Source organism: Gasterosteus aculeatus, chromosome 9, assembly GCF_964276395.1.
Source record: "Gasterosteus aculeatus chromosome 9, fGasAcu3.hap1.1, whole genome shotgun sequence".
In the NCBI taxonomy this organism is placed as follows: Eukaryota; Metazoa; Chordata; class Actinopteri; order Perciformes; family Gasterosteidae; genus Gasterosteus; species Gasterosteus aculeatus.
The window spans coordinates 11,467,367-11,487,499 of NC_135696.1; the positions used below are offsets into that span (position 1 = coordinate 11,467,367).

At 41.9% G+C, this 20,133-nt stretch overlaps 2 protein-coding genes across 3 annotated transcripts; both read left to right on the forward strand.

Moving 5' to 3' along the window:
* The first annotated feature begins 384 nt into the window (after positions 1 to 384).
* On the forward strand, positions 385 to 5,033 carry LOC144383392 (uncharacterized). Of its 2 annotated transcripts, none has more exons than XM_078080587.1 (4): positions 385 to 1,203; positions 1,447 to 1,574; positions 2,177 to 2,294; positions 2,498 to 5,033. In XM_078080587.1, exons 1-4 carry the CDS (start codon positions 939 to 941, stop codon positions 3,667 to 3,669), a joined length of 1,683 nt encoding a protein of 560 aa, XP_077936713.1. In that variant the 5' UTR covers positions 385 to 938; the 3' UTR covers positions 3,670 to 5,033. The 2 variants fall into 2 exon arrangements, with proteins under 2 accessions (XP_077936713.1, XP_077936714.1); XM_078080588.1 differs by having other exon boundaries at positions 2,177 to 2,282.
* A 425-nt stretch (positions 5,034 to 5,458) lies between these two features.
* Positions 5,459 to 10,065, forward strand: LOC120825248 (uncharacterized). Its single transcript, XM_040186767.2, has 4 exons — positions 5,459 to 6,346; positions 6,439 to 6,572; positions 6,703 to 6,799; positions 7,195 to 10,065. Exons 1-4 carry the CDS (start codon positions 6,040 to 6,042, stop codon positions 8,379 to 8,381), a joined length of 1,725 nt encoding a protein of 574 aa, XP_040042701.2. The 5' UTR covers positions 5,459 to 6,039; the 3' UTR covers positions 8,382 to 10,065.
* The last annotated feature ends 10,068 nt before the right edge of the window (positions 10,066 to 20,133 follow it).

A 20,133-nucleotide genomic window follows, 5' to 3' on the forward strand; every position in this document is an offset into this window, starting at 1 on the left:
ACTTTATTAACAAGGTTGCAATAAAAATGAGTTATGCTTACGGTCACTTACATAATCTCCGTTTCTCGGTCATGGTCGTTATTTCTCGTGAATGGCCGAATGATACGCCGCTACTTACATATTGCAAGGAACTGTGGGTCGAAAATGGAAAGGAAATAATTCCGTTCCTATGCTAAAGGAGCTAAGTAGGGAGCGTTGAACCTCCTTTCCTTGGCATTTAAGTAATTCAAACAGCTCTTATCATGACGGCCACTTACTTAGTTAGAAACCTCCCTAAGCAAATTTGACAATTTGAATCCAGTCTGTATGCTTTTCTATATAATTTAATCAATTGGTCGGATAGCTATAATCCGGTACAAGTGTAACATATTCACTAACATGTATTCTCAATCAGGAAGCGCCGTCTTTATCGCGACACCCATGCAGCCGAAACGCTTAAGATTGTCCCAATTGACCTTCCGTAGTTAGTATCTACGGTTCGCGGAATCAACAGGAAGCGACCGCCCAACGGCATTTCGCACGTTACGTTACAGCTAAGAATTCCAATTGTTCATTGGCTGCCAAAACTAACTTTCACTAAAGATACATTATATGAAGCTTAACGGTGATTGTGTTGTGTTTCCGATGATGGCTTATCGCAGGAGTTGGAACCAAGCTTTAACTCTGATTCTTAACTAGTGCGGTAAGCTAGTTAGCTAACGATAATGCTGACATTTCAAGCCACTCGCAACATTGGGTTTTGCTTGGTGGAAGTAAACGATAAATGTGGACCGACCAACATACGCGCAAGACTGTTTTATCGCTACCTGCACTGAAAACTACGTGAACGACCCCACTTTAAGAGACCGCCGTTAGCGCTGCTCATCCTCTGCCCAGTCTCATCCAGTCGGAAGTCATTTGTGTTTCCACGTTAATTCGATTTAAACGTCTTTGCCATAATGGCCGAAACAATAGTAACGTTTCAATCTCAACTCTCTGGCGTGATGGAAACGGTCTTCAAAGCTGCCATGTATGAGATCACGCGGCTGGTGGAGGACAGTTTTTTGGAAGAGGTGACGAGGTGCAGGGAGCAGGTTGAGTCCCTGAAGAGGCGACTAAAGTGGTCGGAGAGTCGCCGTAAAGACCGAGAGGGAGACCGGAGGGGGACATGTCTCGACTGTGGAAGAGTAGGGGTGTCCGATGAGGACAATCCCATCGCGACAGGTAAGTCCGAAGCGTAATGACCTGCATAAGCATGAGGGTAACATTTTTGAAAATCATAGGTGAAAGAAAATATTTTTTTCTCAAACTACATAATGTATACAAATGTGCCCTGGAAAAGCTTTAAAAGTGAAGCCAATAAATATTTTTGAAACTGTGAGGGTTACTGCTTTGTGAGAAACCCACCAAAAATGTGCTTCTCAAGTTTCCTCTGATTTTGCATTTTATTTCTATCATCTGCCACAGAGAAAAGTCTTAAACAGGAGAGCGTGTTGCAAGAGGTAAATGACTCCCAAAGCACCGACGGGGGGGCGCCTTGTCGTGCAGCGGAAGAGACAAGACCAGAGGCCCACAGGGCCATGATGGCATCACAGGTAGAGGGCAGTTTACTACACTCTTTTGGCTTAAATCAGAGGTCTTCAACGTTTTTCAGGCCATGGTCCCCCAAACGGATGGCGAGATGGAGCAGGGACCCCCTATTCCACAGAGTTTGGTCGGCCATCTTTTATTTCTGAGCTTTGCGCTCTTTAGACGTGAGCATCCACGCGATGTGATTGGCTGGTGCCTGTGCTGTCGTATTTACATGAAAGGGGCTGTGAATGAACCAGTGCCCAGCTTGAGAGAGCTCCTCCTGTGGGAAGCTGAATGTGTGTGTGTGGCGGACTGAAGGATAACGTCTTCTCAATCAATTTATCCGTTCGCTACCATATGTTGGATTCATGTTAATGTGTATTTAAAGACCATAAATACAATTCTGATTCTTAAGAATTTAAATTTGTGCGGAAAAAATTGTCTTTTCAACCAAAGATTTCGCGACCCCTCCCGGTAGTACCTCCGTGGACCCCCTGTTGAAGACCCCTGAAACTACTGAGACCCCTCAAATGCGAGAGTCCTGCCTGTAATGCTGACCGTATGGTTTTTCTTGAGGTGATTAGAGTTAAAGCCTCCTGTATAAATTGTTTTACTTCTCTCCCAGTCTCCAGGTGTACAGGGTGGCAAGCTGAATAGGCTGCTCAAGGAGGAAGCTCTTCAGATCACACCAGAAACTGAGTCCCAAGAGAGATGGGGAGTCAATTTGGATGGTTGGTCTCATAGTATGTACACACATATTCAGCAAAGCTACTGTCAAGCATATTAATATCCTGGTAATTACCAAACACATAACCTGAGTAATTAAGTTATTTCGACTGCACCGGCATATTGGGAAATCCTACACCAGATGGCAACATTCCTCTACACTTGCTCCAAAGTTGTTATTTTCAGTGTTTATATAGTATTTTCTTCTTTTATTTACCAGAAACAGAGGCATCAGCTCTTCCGGGGCCCAGTAAACGTTTCATTGACCAGAAAATCCCAAAGAGTAATTTGAATTGGGAAGCTGGCTATGGCCAGAGGCCAAACTCAGGCCAAGATGAACACTCAGGTGACCCATCCCAACCCCTTTTCCAGAGCAGGTATGGTATGGAAGAATTGGGCGGCTTTGGCAAGACTGGCTATGGAGACTCCCATATGATAGACATGGATAACTTGGATGGGTTGCAAGGATCACCATCCCAACTGGGTGAGGATCTTAGCTACATGGGGCATTACGAGGGAGATCTGGAAGCACCAGAAGGAGCCGAGCATCAAGATTATCAAACAGGTGCTTCACGAAATAGAGTGGCTGCGGTCGGTTCACCTGCCGGCTCTCCCACTAGGACAAACATTGATGTCAGCGGAGAGCTCAGCTGTTTATTGATCAATGAAGAAGGGTATCTACAGGACCCAAGTATGTTGTACCCTGAAAATGTGTCTGGCGATCCTGGCGGCAGGGAGAACTTCAGGGGCCCGGGCATTCGCGGTGACCCATCTTTAGACAGCACGGAGGACATGTATAGACAGTCAGATGCGTACAATGACACCTTAAACCTGGGAGAGAGGCTTCAGCATCCGGCAGCGGGGAGAGGGGGGAGGAGACAAAACTGTAACCAGTGCTCCATGTCGTTCCCTGATTCAGCCTCACTAAAGGCCCACAAGCAGACACATAAGAGCACCGGACAAGTGCCACCGTACTCCTGCACCCAGTGCGGAAAGACTTTCACGCAAGCCTGCAACCTCAAAGTCCACCAGAGGATCCATTCGGGGCAGGGGCTTCACCTCTGCAGCCATTGTGGGAAAGGTTTCTCTTCTTTCTCTGACCTAAAGACACATAAGTGTGGCCAAACAGGTGACAAACCGTACTGCTGCACTGTATGCGGGAACAAGTTCAGTCGTCTCTGGAATCTTAAGTTGCACCGGAGAATTCACACTCAAGAAAAACCTCATCGGTGCACTATGTGTGATAAGAGCTTCACAAGGGCGGATATATTGAAAGTTCACCAGCGTACCCACACGGGGGAAAGACCATACTGCTGCACTGTCTGTGGACTCAGCTTCAAGCGCCTGGATCATCTGAAATCGCATCAACGCAAACACATGACAGATCTATGAAGCTAGGAACGTTTTGGGGGAGTTTTGGATAAAAACCTTTTAACGTTTTAATTCCTTATTCTTCAGTGTTACTTTTCTTCTCTTCAAACAAATCATTTGTTGTTTGTTTCTATTTATATAAGAAAAAGATGCTACACAATTCTCCCTGTCTTGGTGAGCACATTTCACATTTTTAATAAAGTTCAAAAAAGTATATCTGTTGTCTTTTTAAGAATTACATTTTTATAGCAAAGCAGTGTGTAAGATTTTGTGGTATCTTGTAGGGATTTTGCAGTTTGTAACTTAATACCCCTCAGCTCACCCTTTACTGTCCCAGCATGTCAAAGGATGACGTTAAAAAAAGGCTCTTCAATATCTGCCATTCAATCTCTCTAGAATCATACACACTCCCTTAATACTTTTGTTTTCATTTCTTGAAACAAACTTTGAGAATTTTTACTCAAATTACATGCTACTGTAAATCGGGGAGCATAGACTTAAGGTGAGAGGGACAAGGTGTATTGTGCAAAGTTGATAGAAAAAAACAGTCCAGTGCTGAACCCTGTTGATGTAAATGATGAGTGTGGCAGTGGAGACACATAACAAGGGAAATCCTGGAAAATAACGGAATCATCCAACTGACAGAGTAGTTTCTTCTTATTGATAGATTTTATAACGGGTTATTTAGAAACCCCCCTTTGCTTGAATGGCTGAGTAGAGCGAAGGCAGTAAATAGTTGTCAATGGTGGCTCTAACAGGTGTCAGAGAAATAGTATATTTATACCCGCCCTCATTTTAGAAAACTCCAAAACATAAAAGTTGTGGTTGATGTTTAAAAAAGTGTGAAAAAAAAGGTTCAGGATTTAAACTTCTATAGCTGGGGTCTATCAGTGTAGTTGCGTTTTTCTCCAATGTCCTCCATTTCTACAAATGTGTATTTTTTGTCTTCCTTTAGTTGGTCTGCGGTCATTTTGTTCTGCCTGATACCAAATGGTGTGCATGGTTCAAAACCTAACTTTTATTATTTGGCCAGTAAGATTAAATGAAATGGTAATGATAAGACTAAATTGTTTTTGGTAACAAGGATGAACAATTGAAATCAGTTTTTCTGCTCCACACATCTGGAACAAGCCCCAGAGAATCTGCTGCTTTAAAGCCACATTAAAGACGTTTTTTTCGCTGCTGCCTTTATCCGACCATTTCAGCATTTCAGAGTTTTGGTAGTCAGATTTTATCCTATTTGTTATGTTCTTAACTGTTTTTTAAATATTCTTGCGCTATGCTTGGATGTTTTTAATGGGTTTATGTGAAGCACTTTGAATGGCCTGTTTTTAAAATGCTATACAAATACAATTGCCTTGCCTAAATGTAATAAAATGGTAAATGCGTCTGAAGAGAGGCCTAATTCACAGCCATTTGCTGTCATAGGAGAGTAAACACAGGAGGAGTCAATCAAATGAAATATTGTTGCATGCTAGTAAGTTTTTTCCAGTGAGGAATTCAGAGGGCCACAATTGTTACTGACAGCACCCGTGTTTCCCTGTATTGACATGTACAAAGTGGGAGTTTCCTCAAAACATAATACAAAAATGTAGAGGCCCAGGTTTTGATGTGGTAATAAATACATATAGTATCAAAAATCATAATAAATAATACTTGCTCCTCATTTTAATCATAGGCATCTTAAATATAGTTAAACATTTTGAATGTCAGTTCGTGCCTCCTTTTAGTGAAGCATTTCAAGACAGCTTTGCAAGATAAAAAAAGACACATTTCTAGCTTAAATAATGAGCTCAACTCGGCGCAGCCAGTTGGTTTTACTTTATTAAAACGCGTTCTGTCCTCACAGACTGCAGATAAGGCCACCGTACTGCGTCGGAAATGACGTCACGAGCAAAACCAAGAGGCAACACAAGCGGTTGTTGAAAAGCTAACCGGGTCGAATGCTTATTAACTTACTCGTGAATTTCTTTAGCTAAAAAAAACTCATGGGCTTCACAAACACAAGTACAAATAGTTTAATACTTGAGGCTTGACAATGGTTTCCACGAGCTGTTGTTGCCTAATGTTGCGGTTTGTTGACATTTTTACGCTTTCACCGTTGGATAGCATACAGATGCTACCGTTGAGCTAGCACCATTAGCCTCCTAATAGATGACCATGATTTTCATCAAGACAATCCGTATTAGTTAATAGCTCGTTGTGCATCGTTAGCTCATCCTTCCAAAGTGTATCCGTTCATCAACTGCCTGAAATATTCATCTCCAAGAGGTAAACGTTAACCAATGGTGTCGCGTTAAAGCGTATAAACAACATGGTAGCGTTTCCCGAGGAGAACCTTTGACGTTGTATTCGAGTCTTGATTTTCTCACAAACACGCGAAAGTCCACCATGTCGGACCTGGACACCCTCATCGTGACCTTTCAGACCCAGCTGTCGGATGTAATGGAGACCGTAACAAAGACAGCCATGTACGAGGTCACGAGGTTGGTTGAGGAGGGCTTCTTGGAGGAGATGCAGCGCAGGAACCAGGAGCTGGAGTCCCTGAGGATGCAGCTGCGACGGGCTGAGACGAAACTAAGTGACCAAGTGGGGAAAGACGCAAGAACAACCGGGTGGTGCGTTGGGTGTTCAAAGGGTGATGTGCCACTGCGCGGTGGTGATCCTGCAGAAGGAAGCCCCACAGAACAGCCAGCTGGTAAGTACAAGGAGAGATATACTGACACACACTGCATGTAATATACTGCACGTTGTATCGGGTTACACTACCTTGGTACCTCTGTTTTCCAGATATCTTCAGGGCCTGCGTGATCAAAGAAGAAGGTGACTCTATGGAAAGGTGGTCAATGTGCTGCGCACAGGAAGTCATACCAGAGTCGGAAGACAATCCTACATGCACTTTTAGTCCTGAGAGGAAGCGTCTGGTGGGTCACAGTACTGTCTGATTGGAGTTTAAGTCATTGTTATGCACATCCTCTCTGGCAGGACAATTCCTCTCAGAGTAGACAACTAACAAAACAAATGTTATTCTCTGATATGTTCTCTGTGCTGCAGACCGAAGAGGAGGATGCGTTGCCGGCGGTGGATGTGAAGGATGAAGATGCAAATAAGCTGTCTGGTTTTTCTGTGCATTGGAGGGCTCCTCTTGATTGTGAGTATTGTGCACTGGCCATTGTTTTCAAGTTTGAACATCTAAATGACATATATTTATATATGATATAAGATAATATCTTAAACACTTGAGGAATATCAGTACTACTACTATTAAAATAAATAACAATGGGACTGAAAAGAAACTGTATTTGTAGTTTTAAAATGTTTGACAAAGTTAAAAATAAAACGAAAGCCTAATGAGCCTCCATTTTACGTCAAGGTGTCCTTACAAATGATGACAAACGATTCGAAACTAAGAAATGTCACTTATTTTTGAAACCCCATGACCAACACGCATACAAGTTTGCATAACTACTATGTCTGTATATTTGTGGCAGCAACCAAAAAACTTTCTCACTAACTGTCTACTACCAATCCTATCTGTTTTTCTAGATGAAGTGGAACCTGAGAAGACTGAGGCACAACCCGAACGAGCTCAAGAGAGCCGTGAAAAACTATTGAGGGATGTTATTGCACAAAACACGCAGGTCCCTGCTACATACGTTTTTCCCAAAGACCAGGAGCCAGCGCACGTGGCCACAGAGTCGTCTTTAGTGGTGGACGGAGGCTGGACCGGCATGGCTGTCACAACAGCCGCTTTACTGCAGAATGACAGATTTTCATCAGAACCGCACTGTGATTCAGTCAAAACCAGTAGTTCTCTAAAGCTAACTGAACAAGAGCTGTCCAACTCGCATGCTGTCGCAGCACATGTCGATGTTCTGATTTCCTCGCGTGCAGATCAGATTTCATCCTCTGCGTCCCCGACGTCGAGACTGCAAAACAGTGATGCGTATGGTGTCACTATCAAGCAGGAGGTGGTCGTCGATTCGGATGTATGTGTGGAAAGCGAACCTAAAAAAAAGAGGACAATGATGTCCAGGATGGCATCTTTCTCATGCTCGGTTAAACATCACAGAGGGAGTTCAGATGCATTTAAGCAGAACCGCATTTCCCACAAAGCATCTGTGCAGGACGTTAAGAAGCTGCATTCCAAAGTGGCCGCTGGTCTCCGATTACAAGCTGCTGTTCAGCACCTCCACGGGCCGACGAAAAAGGCTGCTCACGCACACTCGAACAGTGCTAACACAGCACTGTCTATAGCTCCCGTAAACTTAAATCCCCTCAACAGAACTCAGTCCACATCTAAAACGCTTCCTCCACCATCTCTCTCATTGCAGCGAGTTCACCTGGGCGATAAACAGACCGCAGCACACAATCGGACGGGTGTCCCTTGGGTCACCATCAAAGCGCAGCAGTCCGCAAACGCCCTTCGCAGCGACGCGCTACTCCACCCGGACTCTGACCCTCGCACCGTACCCAGGCATCTCCTGCGCTGCGGTGTGTGCGGGAAGTGCTTCCCCCACCCCAGCAACCTGAAGGCCCACCTGCAGACGCACACAGGCGAGCGGCCTTTTTGCTGCTCCCTCTGTGGTCGCAGCTTCACCAAGCTGAGCAACCTCAAGGCCCACAGACGGGTCCACACAGGGGAGAGACCGTACTGCTGCTCGGCCTGTGGCAAACGCTTCACCCAGAAATGCAACCTGAAGCGCCACCAGAGTATCCACCTGGATGTATGATGATGGAGAGCCAGCGTTAAGAGGGTGTGTTCCTTGTCGATGAAGGTGCTAGTGTTTTTGTAATGTTCTTCTTGTGTACTTCTCTCTTTAGTGATTTTACCAAGTGATCCTCTGCAGTGTGTTGTGAGTCATGCCGAGATAGGTCAATTGTCACTGGGTCAGTAAATATTCTGTGAATTCAAGTCCAGCGTATCGGTCGACTAAATTGCGCTGTTTTTTAGCACAACCATACTTACTGTGTAACTGATCAGGGCCTTTATTTATTATTAACCTGCTCTTCAGTCACGCTCAAAAACCTATATGAAAGAAATTCATTAAATTACCTCCGTCTTAAAAATACTTAATGAAATACACCAGAGGTTTTGAGAAGATCGTAGTTTGCTCATATATAAAAACACTAATACTAAGATACCGTATCATTGGCCCTGACTTATGATGACTAATATTTATAGGAACTGCAAGTTTATAAATGTGTAGCTTTAACATACTACTGCTTTTAAAAAGGATCTTTCACTGCTTTTCAGTTTATCTTCATTTGGTTTCCTATTTGTGTACAATTATTATTTATCCCTAACCATGTGTTTTCATGTTACAAATGAATTAGATTACTTTTGATTTCCCTTGTGCTACTTTTTACTGGATAAAAAGAGAACTGATGTTTCTTTACAAGACAAATTAACGTTATTCCCCTTTTTCTGATTCATATTTATTTTATACAATTCATAATCTGAACAAATATGCTGATTATTTCATAGGCTAGTCACATGATGTGAACCTCTTAAAATAGTTTGAAAATGATTTCTACTTGTTCCTTAATAAACCCTACCGTGTAATTCCCAAAAGTCTGGTTAAGAGCACATGTCATGTGACTAAAACATTACATAACATCATAATAACATTAAATTAAATTACAGGAATTAAAAATTAAAAGTATGATTTGCCTCTGTTCAAATAACAGCTGACCATTTTGTAAGTTATGGCGGAATTTAAATTCTGACTGATTTTATGTCCTAATCACTTACAGCAACTTTTTTTAAGCATCTTTAAAAATAACTAACTCACAATTTCGTTTTACACCACTTTGTGTCAGGCTCCGACCTAAATATCACAACAATAGCAGATATTGTCAGATGACATTTTTGTCCTTTTGCTGGGCTGCTAATGTACTGTTTTGAATGGAGGATATAGTTATCTTAAAGTCTGTAGACACACACTTAGTCGCTCAGTTTCCAAGCCTGTGTTTGTGCTCGTTACGTATCTCCTGCTCCGTTGTATCTGTAGTTAGTAGGGCATCAATGTGCAGCTGGTACAACAGATCATTTTCAATTAGAGGAAAAAGCTAGCAACGGCTCAACTTCTTCAAAAAGACAGCGAGAGAACGTGGATAAAAGCAATTATTTTTTAGATGATAACTTTTCATTATTGTGTTCAAAAATATCTATGAAGAGCAATTGAGAAATTCCCATTTAGCTAAATCTCCAGTGGGTGAGCGGTAGTTTGTTGAGTGTTTGAGTGCACAGGATCCACATATCCATCCTCCTATGTGTTAGCCAGCATAGAACTTATGTCAGTGCTAAAACATGAGCTGCAAAATGTGTCATGTGAATCGCTGTTTCTTCTTATTGGACCACTGTGAAGTTTCTCCTGAAAATGTTTGTTACTTAATTAAAAGAAAAAACCTTAACCCGTATTTTGCATTCTACCTCTTCTCCCAACCCTCCACATTTGGTGGAGAGTCCTGTTTTTTGTACTGACTTTTTCTTTCTAAACACTTCAGTGAATCATAAACCACAACTAGAATGCTGTATTATGACGAATAAGAGAAACACGTTGTACTGCGGGGCTCTGTTTGGATTTTCTTTTGGCAATGTCAAAAAGCTAGTTCAAACTAAGCTGTTTTACAACACGCCAAAAACATGATTTGTTCACATTTGAGTAACAAAGCTCAAATGCAGATGAAATAATTATGTCGCAGGAAAAGGAGGAAGTTAGGGGATGACAGAATATGGCAACCAAGTGTGTACATACCGCCTTGTGTATGGATGTCAGGGGTTGGTGGTACATATCTGCATAGTAAATATATTAAGGAGGTGAGGTTGGATACATTGTTCAACTACACATTGGACTCTTAACATTAGAAAAATACACTGTTTATCATTTCAGAAACATTATCTCACTTCTCCCCTTAATAGCTGCACATGCTTATAATTGCCAACATATTGAACGGACGCCTACCTTTGATAAAGTACTTTAATCCACAGTGTTTCACAAACTTCAACAAATACCTTATTTTAAACCAAAGTAATCTTTCCCCTAACCAACCAAGTTGTTATAAAGCTTCTGAAAGGTACGGTACGTGTCCTGCCGACAGTCATGTCGGATAAGAAAGGGCTTCTGCGTTTATCACACACACACACCCACACACACACATACACACGTGAACCGGGAACAGAAAGCTCAGTGTTGAAGTGCAAAGCAATATTGTCACCGGAACATATCCCCTGCACATGTGAACATTCTCCCAGTGTGATGCATCACAAATACAAGATATGAAATGAAATAGAAAAATGGGGTCAGAAAATATGCTCCCAGGCACTACTCTCCCTCCACCAAAAAGAAAAAGGATAACCCCCTAACCCATTTAGCACAGCCCCTGAATGACCTTAATGTAGCACATGTGACGTCTGCGCCTCTGTATTGCTTTACTATTAAGACTGGTTCTGGCTTCAGATTCCTCCCAACCCCCGTTTTTTTAACATGTTTAAAATGATAAGCTCAGCACTGTTTACTGTTTTTCATCCTGTGTCTTTCATTACAGAGCTGGAGCCGGAGCTGGAAGGGACAAAGGAAAATGAGAAAAATGGAAGATGAGAAAGGAAGCAGAGATAACGTGTCAAGTGATAATGGTACTTTGAGCAAGACGACGAGATAATTACAGTTGTTGGATAATTCCCATCTCAATTTCCTGATATCGGATGGAATCATCACCACACCTACATCCTATTTTTCAAATTTACAGGGCAATTAATAGTTGAAAGCATGAATGAACTTGGAAAATAATGTCTCTTCCTACTTGAATTGAAAGTGATACGTTAAAAGAAATTTCTTCCTCTATTTTCTGTGTCAAATCTCTAAAATATTAAGTCCAGTGCTTAAGGGCTGCACTGTCGAAGATTTATGCCCAATGTTGCAAGACGTGTGTGCGTTATTCATAACACCTCCGTATTTCAGAAAAGCAGCGCCGACAGAAGAAATTGCACTATGATGTCTTCATTCTAACTTTTATTCCCTCTTTTGTAAGCCAACTAAATGTACTAAGGGTCCTTGCGCTTCACCGTCTCTTTGTTGAGTACAAATAGTTAGTGCAGCAAGGAGGTTTACTCTCCAATTGACCTGAGAAGAAAAGGGTCCGTATTCAACAAAACATTTGGACAAGGCCCAAAATGAGCTCCTCAGTTAGCCTTTCTACTTCATCCGACTTTTCAAGGATTCATATATCAGCAAGGATGTGGACTGTGGGGTTGTTCAAGACTATTATTTTGTAAGGACTATGCAGAAATATTGAAATGTTTTTGTTTTTCCATCATTACTTTTTCAAATTCAAAACAAAGTTGATTCAACTTGGTGCATAACCCTTTTTGATACTTGATACTCACAGTGGTTTATAAAGCAGAATGTAATCCTGGTCCAAAAACAGATTGGTACTCTTATAAGCACTAAACACTTGACCAGGAAAACATGATTTTTTAAAATGCTGTTATTGCACACCTTCAATACCGCAAAATAATAATCTCATGTATGTGTTACACTAATATTTACTTGGTTTCAAACATTGCAAACCTATTTTCCTGACATAACACCTTACTCTAAGCTCTTCTTTTCTCTTTTCAATCTGCTATGTAACACTTAACACCGGACCGCTCTTTAGGTCAAACAGCTTTTATATTCTATATTCTTTAGAGTCATTTTCCTTTAATAGTATCACCGCTTAAAGAATAAACTAATTATTGGTATCCATCCACACAGCAATGAAGCTTTTGTGTGGGAGATAACCTCGTTCGCAAAGTCAGTTGGACCCGGTTGTTTCCAACACTCTTAGCAACTCTTAGCAATCTTTTGATTGTTTGATGAATGCTGCTGAATAGGTTTCGAGAGGACATCCTCAGCTAAAAACATTTATTGCCATTCAGATAAAATTGTGAATATGCTCCCTTGACACAAATACTGTAAGCTCTCTTATTCTATATGCATTGAACAGAAACTGAGAGCAGGCACTTGACTTTGGGAGTTGTTTATGTAGAATCAATTACTTGTGTGTGTGTGTGTGTAGACAGAGAGAAAAAGAGAGTTAAGGGGAAAGAGAGTCAGGATTTAGGATACCAGCAGGGTTCACGCTGTTTGTCAGTTTCAACACTGTGTGTGAGTGTGTGTCTGTGTGTGTTTAATAATAGCTGTACTGGAATCTTTCCCCTGCCAGTCTCACAGTTTGACGCTGGTTTGTCCTTCAAGTCTGGTAAAAGCTTCAGAAATCACATAACCCGTCAAGTGCACTTGCACTTGGACAGACAGAGTAACAGAAAACCACCATCTTTGGTGGTAAGTATTTTTTACTCTACTCATGACAATATATATATACATACATATATATACATATAATGTATAACAATACATTGTTCCGGTAATTTAAAATGCTTTGGAAGTGCGATTCATTGTACACTACTCCCTAAAGTTCTTTTGGGCATGGAACTGAGCAGCAGAGGGTCAGCCAGGATCCTTGTTAACAAGGCCTTAGAAATTAATCTGAAGGGCTGCAGTGTTTTCTCTCAGTAGTAATCCGATTTGATTTTGTCCTTGAATATGTTTGACAATTTAATAAGGAATAAAGTAAAATGTAGGTTCAGACAGTTTGCCGGTTTGCAACCTTGTCTTAGTTCTGGTCTTCTGTGTAAACAATTGTTGCTGGTGGTGAAGCGATGCCTTTATTGTCATAGCAACGTAGAAGCACACTGGCTGTGTGTGCTGGTGGCGACAGCAATACGGGGATCCGGAACATTGAAAATTGCTGCTCTGACTTGTCATATCCCTCCGTTAGCCGGAGGCTCGTACCCACCCACATTCCCAAAAGACAACGGCTCCTGTCGCCACTGCCGTCAAGCAGCGTTTTTTGACTTTCACTGTCTCCCTGTCAAACTGCTGGATATGCTACTTGTGTGTCTACATTTATAATGGACACAGTTAAAATAATATAGTTACACTTTTCGGGAGTCGATTTAATTAGCTTTTTTTTCCAGTGATTAAGTTTGTATCTCTTGGCACAGTGTTTTTATGTGTATTTACATTTCTTATTTAGAGTTTTTATTAATTTAAAATCAAATACAGTGGAATTTAATTTGTATTGGGAGAATTTGGTCATGAAATTAAATTGTATTGGTATTTGGACTAGAAAGTGGAACGATGTCAAAAGATGTCAACCTCATGATCAAGTCAGCAGGGGTAATTTTCAGTATTCCATACAGGATTTTACTATATACATTATATATATTATGAAACAAAGATTTTAGGTTCGGCACCATGTACAGTTATTGGTATTTTAGCAAACTTGCAGACACACTGAGCCACAAATCAAACACCTGCTGACATTAGAGATTCAGCTGAGGTTTAACGCTGAATCCCTACGTCTGTGCTCCCTCAGCGCTGTGCCTGGGATTCACCACCTCACACTCCTGGACAATGAGAGCCAGCCAACGACGGAGGTTATTAAAACTGTATGCCGCTGAAGCCAAACGAGATAAACGCTCCATGTGACAGGTTGCGAATAACAAGCAAACATCAAGGAGGAGCAATCTTCGAAGAGAATAATTTGCATTTATTCATCAAAACCCTTTCTAATTGTTATTGCTCAGAGTCAGCAATACACACTAGTATCTGGGATCACTTATAAACCCGATTAGATAGAAAGCAAGAAAGTGAAGTGTCCTTGTTACAAACTAACTGTGTTGTTGAAACCCCATTATCCTTTGAGCCCAGGCTTTCAATGATTTCACATTAAATACTGTGATTTGCAGCATTATGGTTCTACAATGCATTCCATAAATGGCTTCATTCAATAGGGGTCAGTGTTGCTCCGTCGAAATTTGTGAGACCACCAGACTTCGACATTGGACTGAGTGTGTGTGTGTGTGTGCGCATCTACGTGTGGCTTTCTTAGAAAAAAACCCTCACACACACAAAAAACAAAGACACATGCATGTGTCTCTGGCTTTGATTATTAGAACTATCAAGCAGATGCCACATTCCTCTTTATTCTGACTGCCTTTAAATGGTCTTTTTCTACTTTGTGATCACACACACACACACACACACACACACACACACACACACACACACACACACACACACACACACACACACACACACACACACACACACACACACACACACACACATTAGCCAAAGCACAGTGAAGTGAGGGAAGAGAAGCAAGACAACCTGTGAGTGTGGCTGAGATTGAAGAGGGATGATAGCCATGGTCCTTCTCTTTCTTTCCCATTTCTCTTTTGGTAAAGTGAGCCACCCTAAGCAAAAGGACGCCCATGCACACACACACGCGCACGCATGCACGCACGCACACCCCTCGGCTTTTTTTGGACTTCCTCGAGAGGGAATATAGCAGATGTAATGAATCCCTACAAGGGGAAACAAGCAGTATGAGTGCTGAAGACATTTCAAACACACACTTCTCTGTGAGCTTTTCTCTATGTGAATTCAAAGTGTTTACTTTTAATTTTCTCTCTCTTTTTTTTGCAGTATATGTGTGCGTGCGTTTGGCTATTTCTAGGAGACATAAGTAGGATGAATATGTGAGGACATGTCTGTGTGCGTTATCAGTGTCAGCCAGGATGATTTAGCTTTAGCCGCGTAGTGTTCATTTACTGTCGGGCTAAAGGTACTGCCTACCTTTCTCTCTCTCTCTCTGTCTCACCCGCTCTTACCAAAACCTATTAGGTGATTTCTGGGAGCCAAGAAGGACAAAATCCAAGGCTACATTTCATGTCCCTGGCTAAGCCTGCTGCGACTATCTGGACGGACTATTGGCGGTCTCCGAGCCAGCAGACAGAGGTCTGTCTCTCAATGCACTGAGGGAGTGCAACAGAGAGCGGGAGAGATGGAGGGAGACAGATCGGATTAGTTGAGTCGCAGTTATTCCATTACCTCTCGGACGCGCTTACACAGGTGTCTGTTTATGCACACACACACACACACACACACACACACACACACACACACACACACACACACACACACACACACACACCACAGTTCAGTTGCCCACATGGTGTTCGGCCAGATACTGCAATTTTTCCTTGCGGAACACAAATGAAATAGAAAAGAGGAAAAAAGTGCAATGGTGAGAAAATTGATTGAGCCGCCGCTTCTTTATTGCATTTTGTGAGCTGGTTCTAGAAGCTCTGAGTTCTGTGGACGCTAGACTTAAAAGTATCCCGGGATGTCCTCTGACGATTCTGTCTTCTGAGTAGCTTAGCAGCATAATATTTAATAACCCCTGAGTAAACACTGGAAGGAATTGCTCAGTAAATAATTGAACAGAAATTTATAAATTATTTCCCCTCTTAATCTACTCCAGTGCACTGCTGCAGGTCCCCCCCCCCCCAGAAGTGATGCTCATCCCTCTGGACTGTCAGCGGGTCTGGCTTGTTACCTCATGGGGGCGCTCTGGATGTACTAAAGAAACCATCCTCAACACTAGCCGGTGAAATCTTTTATATATATATATATATATATATATATATATATATATATATATATATATATATATATATATATATATATATATATATAAATAAATAAATGTTATTCACAAAAAAGTGTGCTTCTAAGAAACAGGACCAAACCCTCTATTAAAATCCTGTTTTTGAAAAGACTACTTTTGTTATCTGTGCTGTCTCAGATTTCTAGGCGCTTTCAGGAAATGAGAGAGGTTTTGTGCTCTCAGAGAAGCTGCACAGCTCTACAACCCTCTCCTGGGTCTGTATAAAATGTCAGGCCTTACGTGGACGCGGGCAGGTTTGACTTTGGACTTTGGTTGAAGTGCCCATCATTTGTCATAATCCCCAAATTACAATTAAATTGTGATATTCCTGGGTTTCCTTCCTTTAATCTCCCTTGATATGTTTTTTTTCCTCCCTCATTCCCTCCAAGCTTCTGCCAGTAGCGTCTTTATTTTAAAATTAGCAACTGTTTGCTCATAAGAATAAGCGACGGTTCCATTACCCATTATGTTATCAACATTCAATTTCTCACTGCTAATCCTAATAACCATCTGAAATGTTTTAATGGTGTTGTTACTTTCTGGTGCGTCCAGAGCGTCAGTGTTCTTTGACGTGACGTCACCACTGAGGCTTTGGCTCGGTTTCTGTTCATGAAGCAACATTTTTAGGTTCAAGTTGTGGCTTCGGAAATCAGATAGAAAATGGTAACATGGGGATTTCCAGATAAAAGAAAGGACAGTCAGACACTGTCCCTTTTTTGCTTATCACTGAAATGCTCTCCCCGTGTCCCTCACCCTCATCTTTCCCACAGTTTTTTTCTTTAAAAAAAAAAATTGAACAGGGTCCAAACAGTGGAGGAAGCAGGAGATGCTGACACAATGTACGGCAGGGAGGACGAGGGGAGGCATGGCAGATCCTCCCTCCATCACTCATCACCGGAGAAAATGAGGAAGACTTGGACACAAAGGTGACGGAGGGAATGGACAGAGACAGAGAGACACGGGGACAAAGAGAGTGATGGGGAGGGGTAGGAAGGAGAATGAAAGCGAGGGAGCAGCCACCCAACACAGTCATCAACTCTCTTCCATCAATCATTTTCCTCAGCCCAAAGGCCGCCACTGCTTCTTCAGCATCAGCTCCTTCGACATTGTGTGTGTGTGTGTGTGTGTGTGTAAATTAACAGATATGTTCTTAAAAGTGTGTGCAGAATTTTGTGTAGATGTGCATCGTGTAGTGTGCAAGTGTGTGTGTGCTTAATTTCCATTGGATCATTTATTTGTGTATTGTCTTGTAAATGTTGCCATTTAATTTGCTTCATGGAAGTAACACATGTAAACAAAGCGATTAAACAGGGAAATCAAGCTTGATATTCATTGTAAAATCTTTTAGAAGGGAAATGAGAAAAATCGGTCTTTAAATCCACTTATTAACCATTCGTGAAACAAACGAATAAATGTTATATTCTACATTTATGCTTTGTACCAAAAACAATACTCTGATACAACCTCTTTTTTGCTTCAGAGTAAACCATTTGATTACTAACTGTGTTTAATTACACACTGGTTTTGCCAACGCGACAACATGTAGAAAACTATTCACACATCTCAGTTGACGTTCGCACGGTTTCCTTCAACATTTTGGCGAACAGTCTGATTTGCCTTCTTGCTCGCAGTTAGATGAGAAGATCAATGTCACTCTTACTCATGAGTTGAATGGGAAGCTAAAGCCAGGAGCTGGTGAGCTTGGTATACCATAAAGACTGGAAGCAGGGGGAAAAGCTCTGGCCAGAAGGTAAAAGATCACTCGTTAATGCGCAACATCTTGTTGGTTAAATGTGTCAGTGTTGGTGGGCGTGTTGTTTGGAGAGTGGCCAGTGATTAATGCCAAATTAGCCTCCAAAATACCCGGAATGCAATGTGGCATGGCAAATATATTGTCCTACTCCTTTTAATAAACCAAAGGGAAGTGTTTGGGTTTCGCTTTCTAGGGCACAAGATCGGGTTTGTTTGGCAGCTTTAGTCATCCATTCGTGGCTTTGAGGCTTTGAGTTTTTAAACTTCATATTGTAAACAGCTAAAAGATGATATTAGAATAATATTTGGATAAAGCCCTGTAATGCTCAGCCAGGGACAACTAATGTTTTATAAAAATTTGTTGTGCCTGGCATTTATACCATACATTTCCATACAAACTGTGCCCCACTCAACTTAACCTTTTAGTTTCTTCTCATTGATTCCCGCAGCTCTGCCACCTTGTTTCTTCCTCTCTCCAATTGCCTTTAGCATCCTATTGCTAATTATGCTTTAGTAACAGGATCTAATTGTGCAGAAGGAAATCTGGGAAAGATGAATTACACAAAGCTTTTAGCACTTATTATTACTATTATTATACTTTATTATCCAGCCAAATGCCAAAACCAGATGCTTCCATCCGTACGCCACGCAGCCATTCTCATTTTGAGAATTTCAAATGCAGCCTCATGTATTTTCTGCTTTGCTGACCTCAGGTCGCTTTCATTTGGCTGATCAAGGCCTCTCGGTTTCAGAAATCAGAATCTTGATTGATATTAACTGTAAATGCCCTTTTGCAAGACTTATATTATAGTTGCTGCCTTCTTCTCAAGTACCCTTTTCAGACTGACAAAAACAAAAAGCCACACAGCCAAACTTCACCCCCCCCCCCCCCTTCTGAGGAGGAAAGGGCGAATGAATGATGCTCACTGTATCGACACGAAACTTTTTCCTTGCTCTCCTCCCAACGCCTCTCCTCCCTCTTTGCTAATGAGCAACGCTAGCTCTATTGACCTACTTGTGGACTTAAAGTAAATCCAATCACAAATGCCTCGGGTCGCTTTCTTCCCACTTTGGGAGATTAAAAGATTCAATTCGCCCTGCCTATCCACACTCATCATCATCATTTCTCCTTCCTCTCTTTTCCTCTGTCTGCTCGACTGCCTGCCCCTCCCCTAACCCCCCTCCCCCTCCCCCCGACTGTCGCCTTCTCTTTCCACGTCCTTACCACCTAACTAAGTTTTCAGGCCCTTTTACAAACTTGCTCTTTGTCTTTCCCACTCAGACGTGAGGCGTGAAGAGAAGAGGAGAGCAGCCGTGCAGATAATTATCAGGGTGTTATCCCGACACAATGGAGCTGACGGACAGAGTCTCATCTCGTCGGCTGCAGGAGGATGATGAATCACTGGCCGCAGCACGTCTGCCAAACGTAGAAAAATAGATGCTATTTAAGTCATGAATGCAATTTTGCCTGCGATCCATTTACTCACCTACATTCTCCTGTGATTACACTAAAACACACACGTTTTTTCCCGCTTAATCGAGTTGTTGGAATTATTGTGTGCTAACCTCCAGTAGCCCATTCCTTCACACGTACACACACACATACACACAGCACAGAGCCCGTGTTGTGATTTAAATGGTCGCAGGGCACTGAGCTCCTGTTTGCTTCACCTATTCCCGGGGTGTTTGTTTGGCTTCATGCATACTGTGCTGTAATAGAGCACAGTGAGGCTTCAAAAGCGGTCTGTTAACACACACACCAGACTGCCCTGTAAAAAACACAGGCTCTCTGAGCGGCTACATGCAATATTCACTTGCTGTACATGCAGCCATTTTTGCGTAGGTGTGGACAGACAAGAAGAAAGATGGAACATTTTTTATAGCCATCAAGTTGCCCATTAAGACTCTTGGGCATTTTGAATTAGTTCTGATTCTTTTTACAAGCTCCCTGTAACGTCAGATTTGGAAGGAAAAGAAGGTGAGAGAAATAGATGGAGGAAAAAGGACAATAAGACAACCCTTCCCTGTTGAAAATCTGTTCTTTTTTTTTGTCGACTGCTGGACAATGAGATTTTTCAAGTGCAGCTGTGCTTCCCAATTAAACAGCCTGTTCCCATCGCATGTGTCCTTTGTGTGTGTGTGTTTTTTAAATCCCTTTCTTTAGACTTG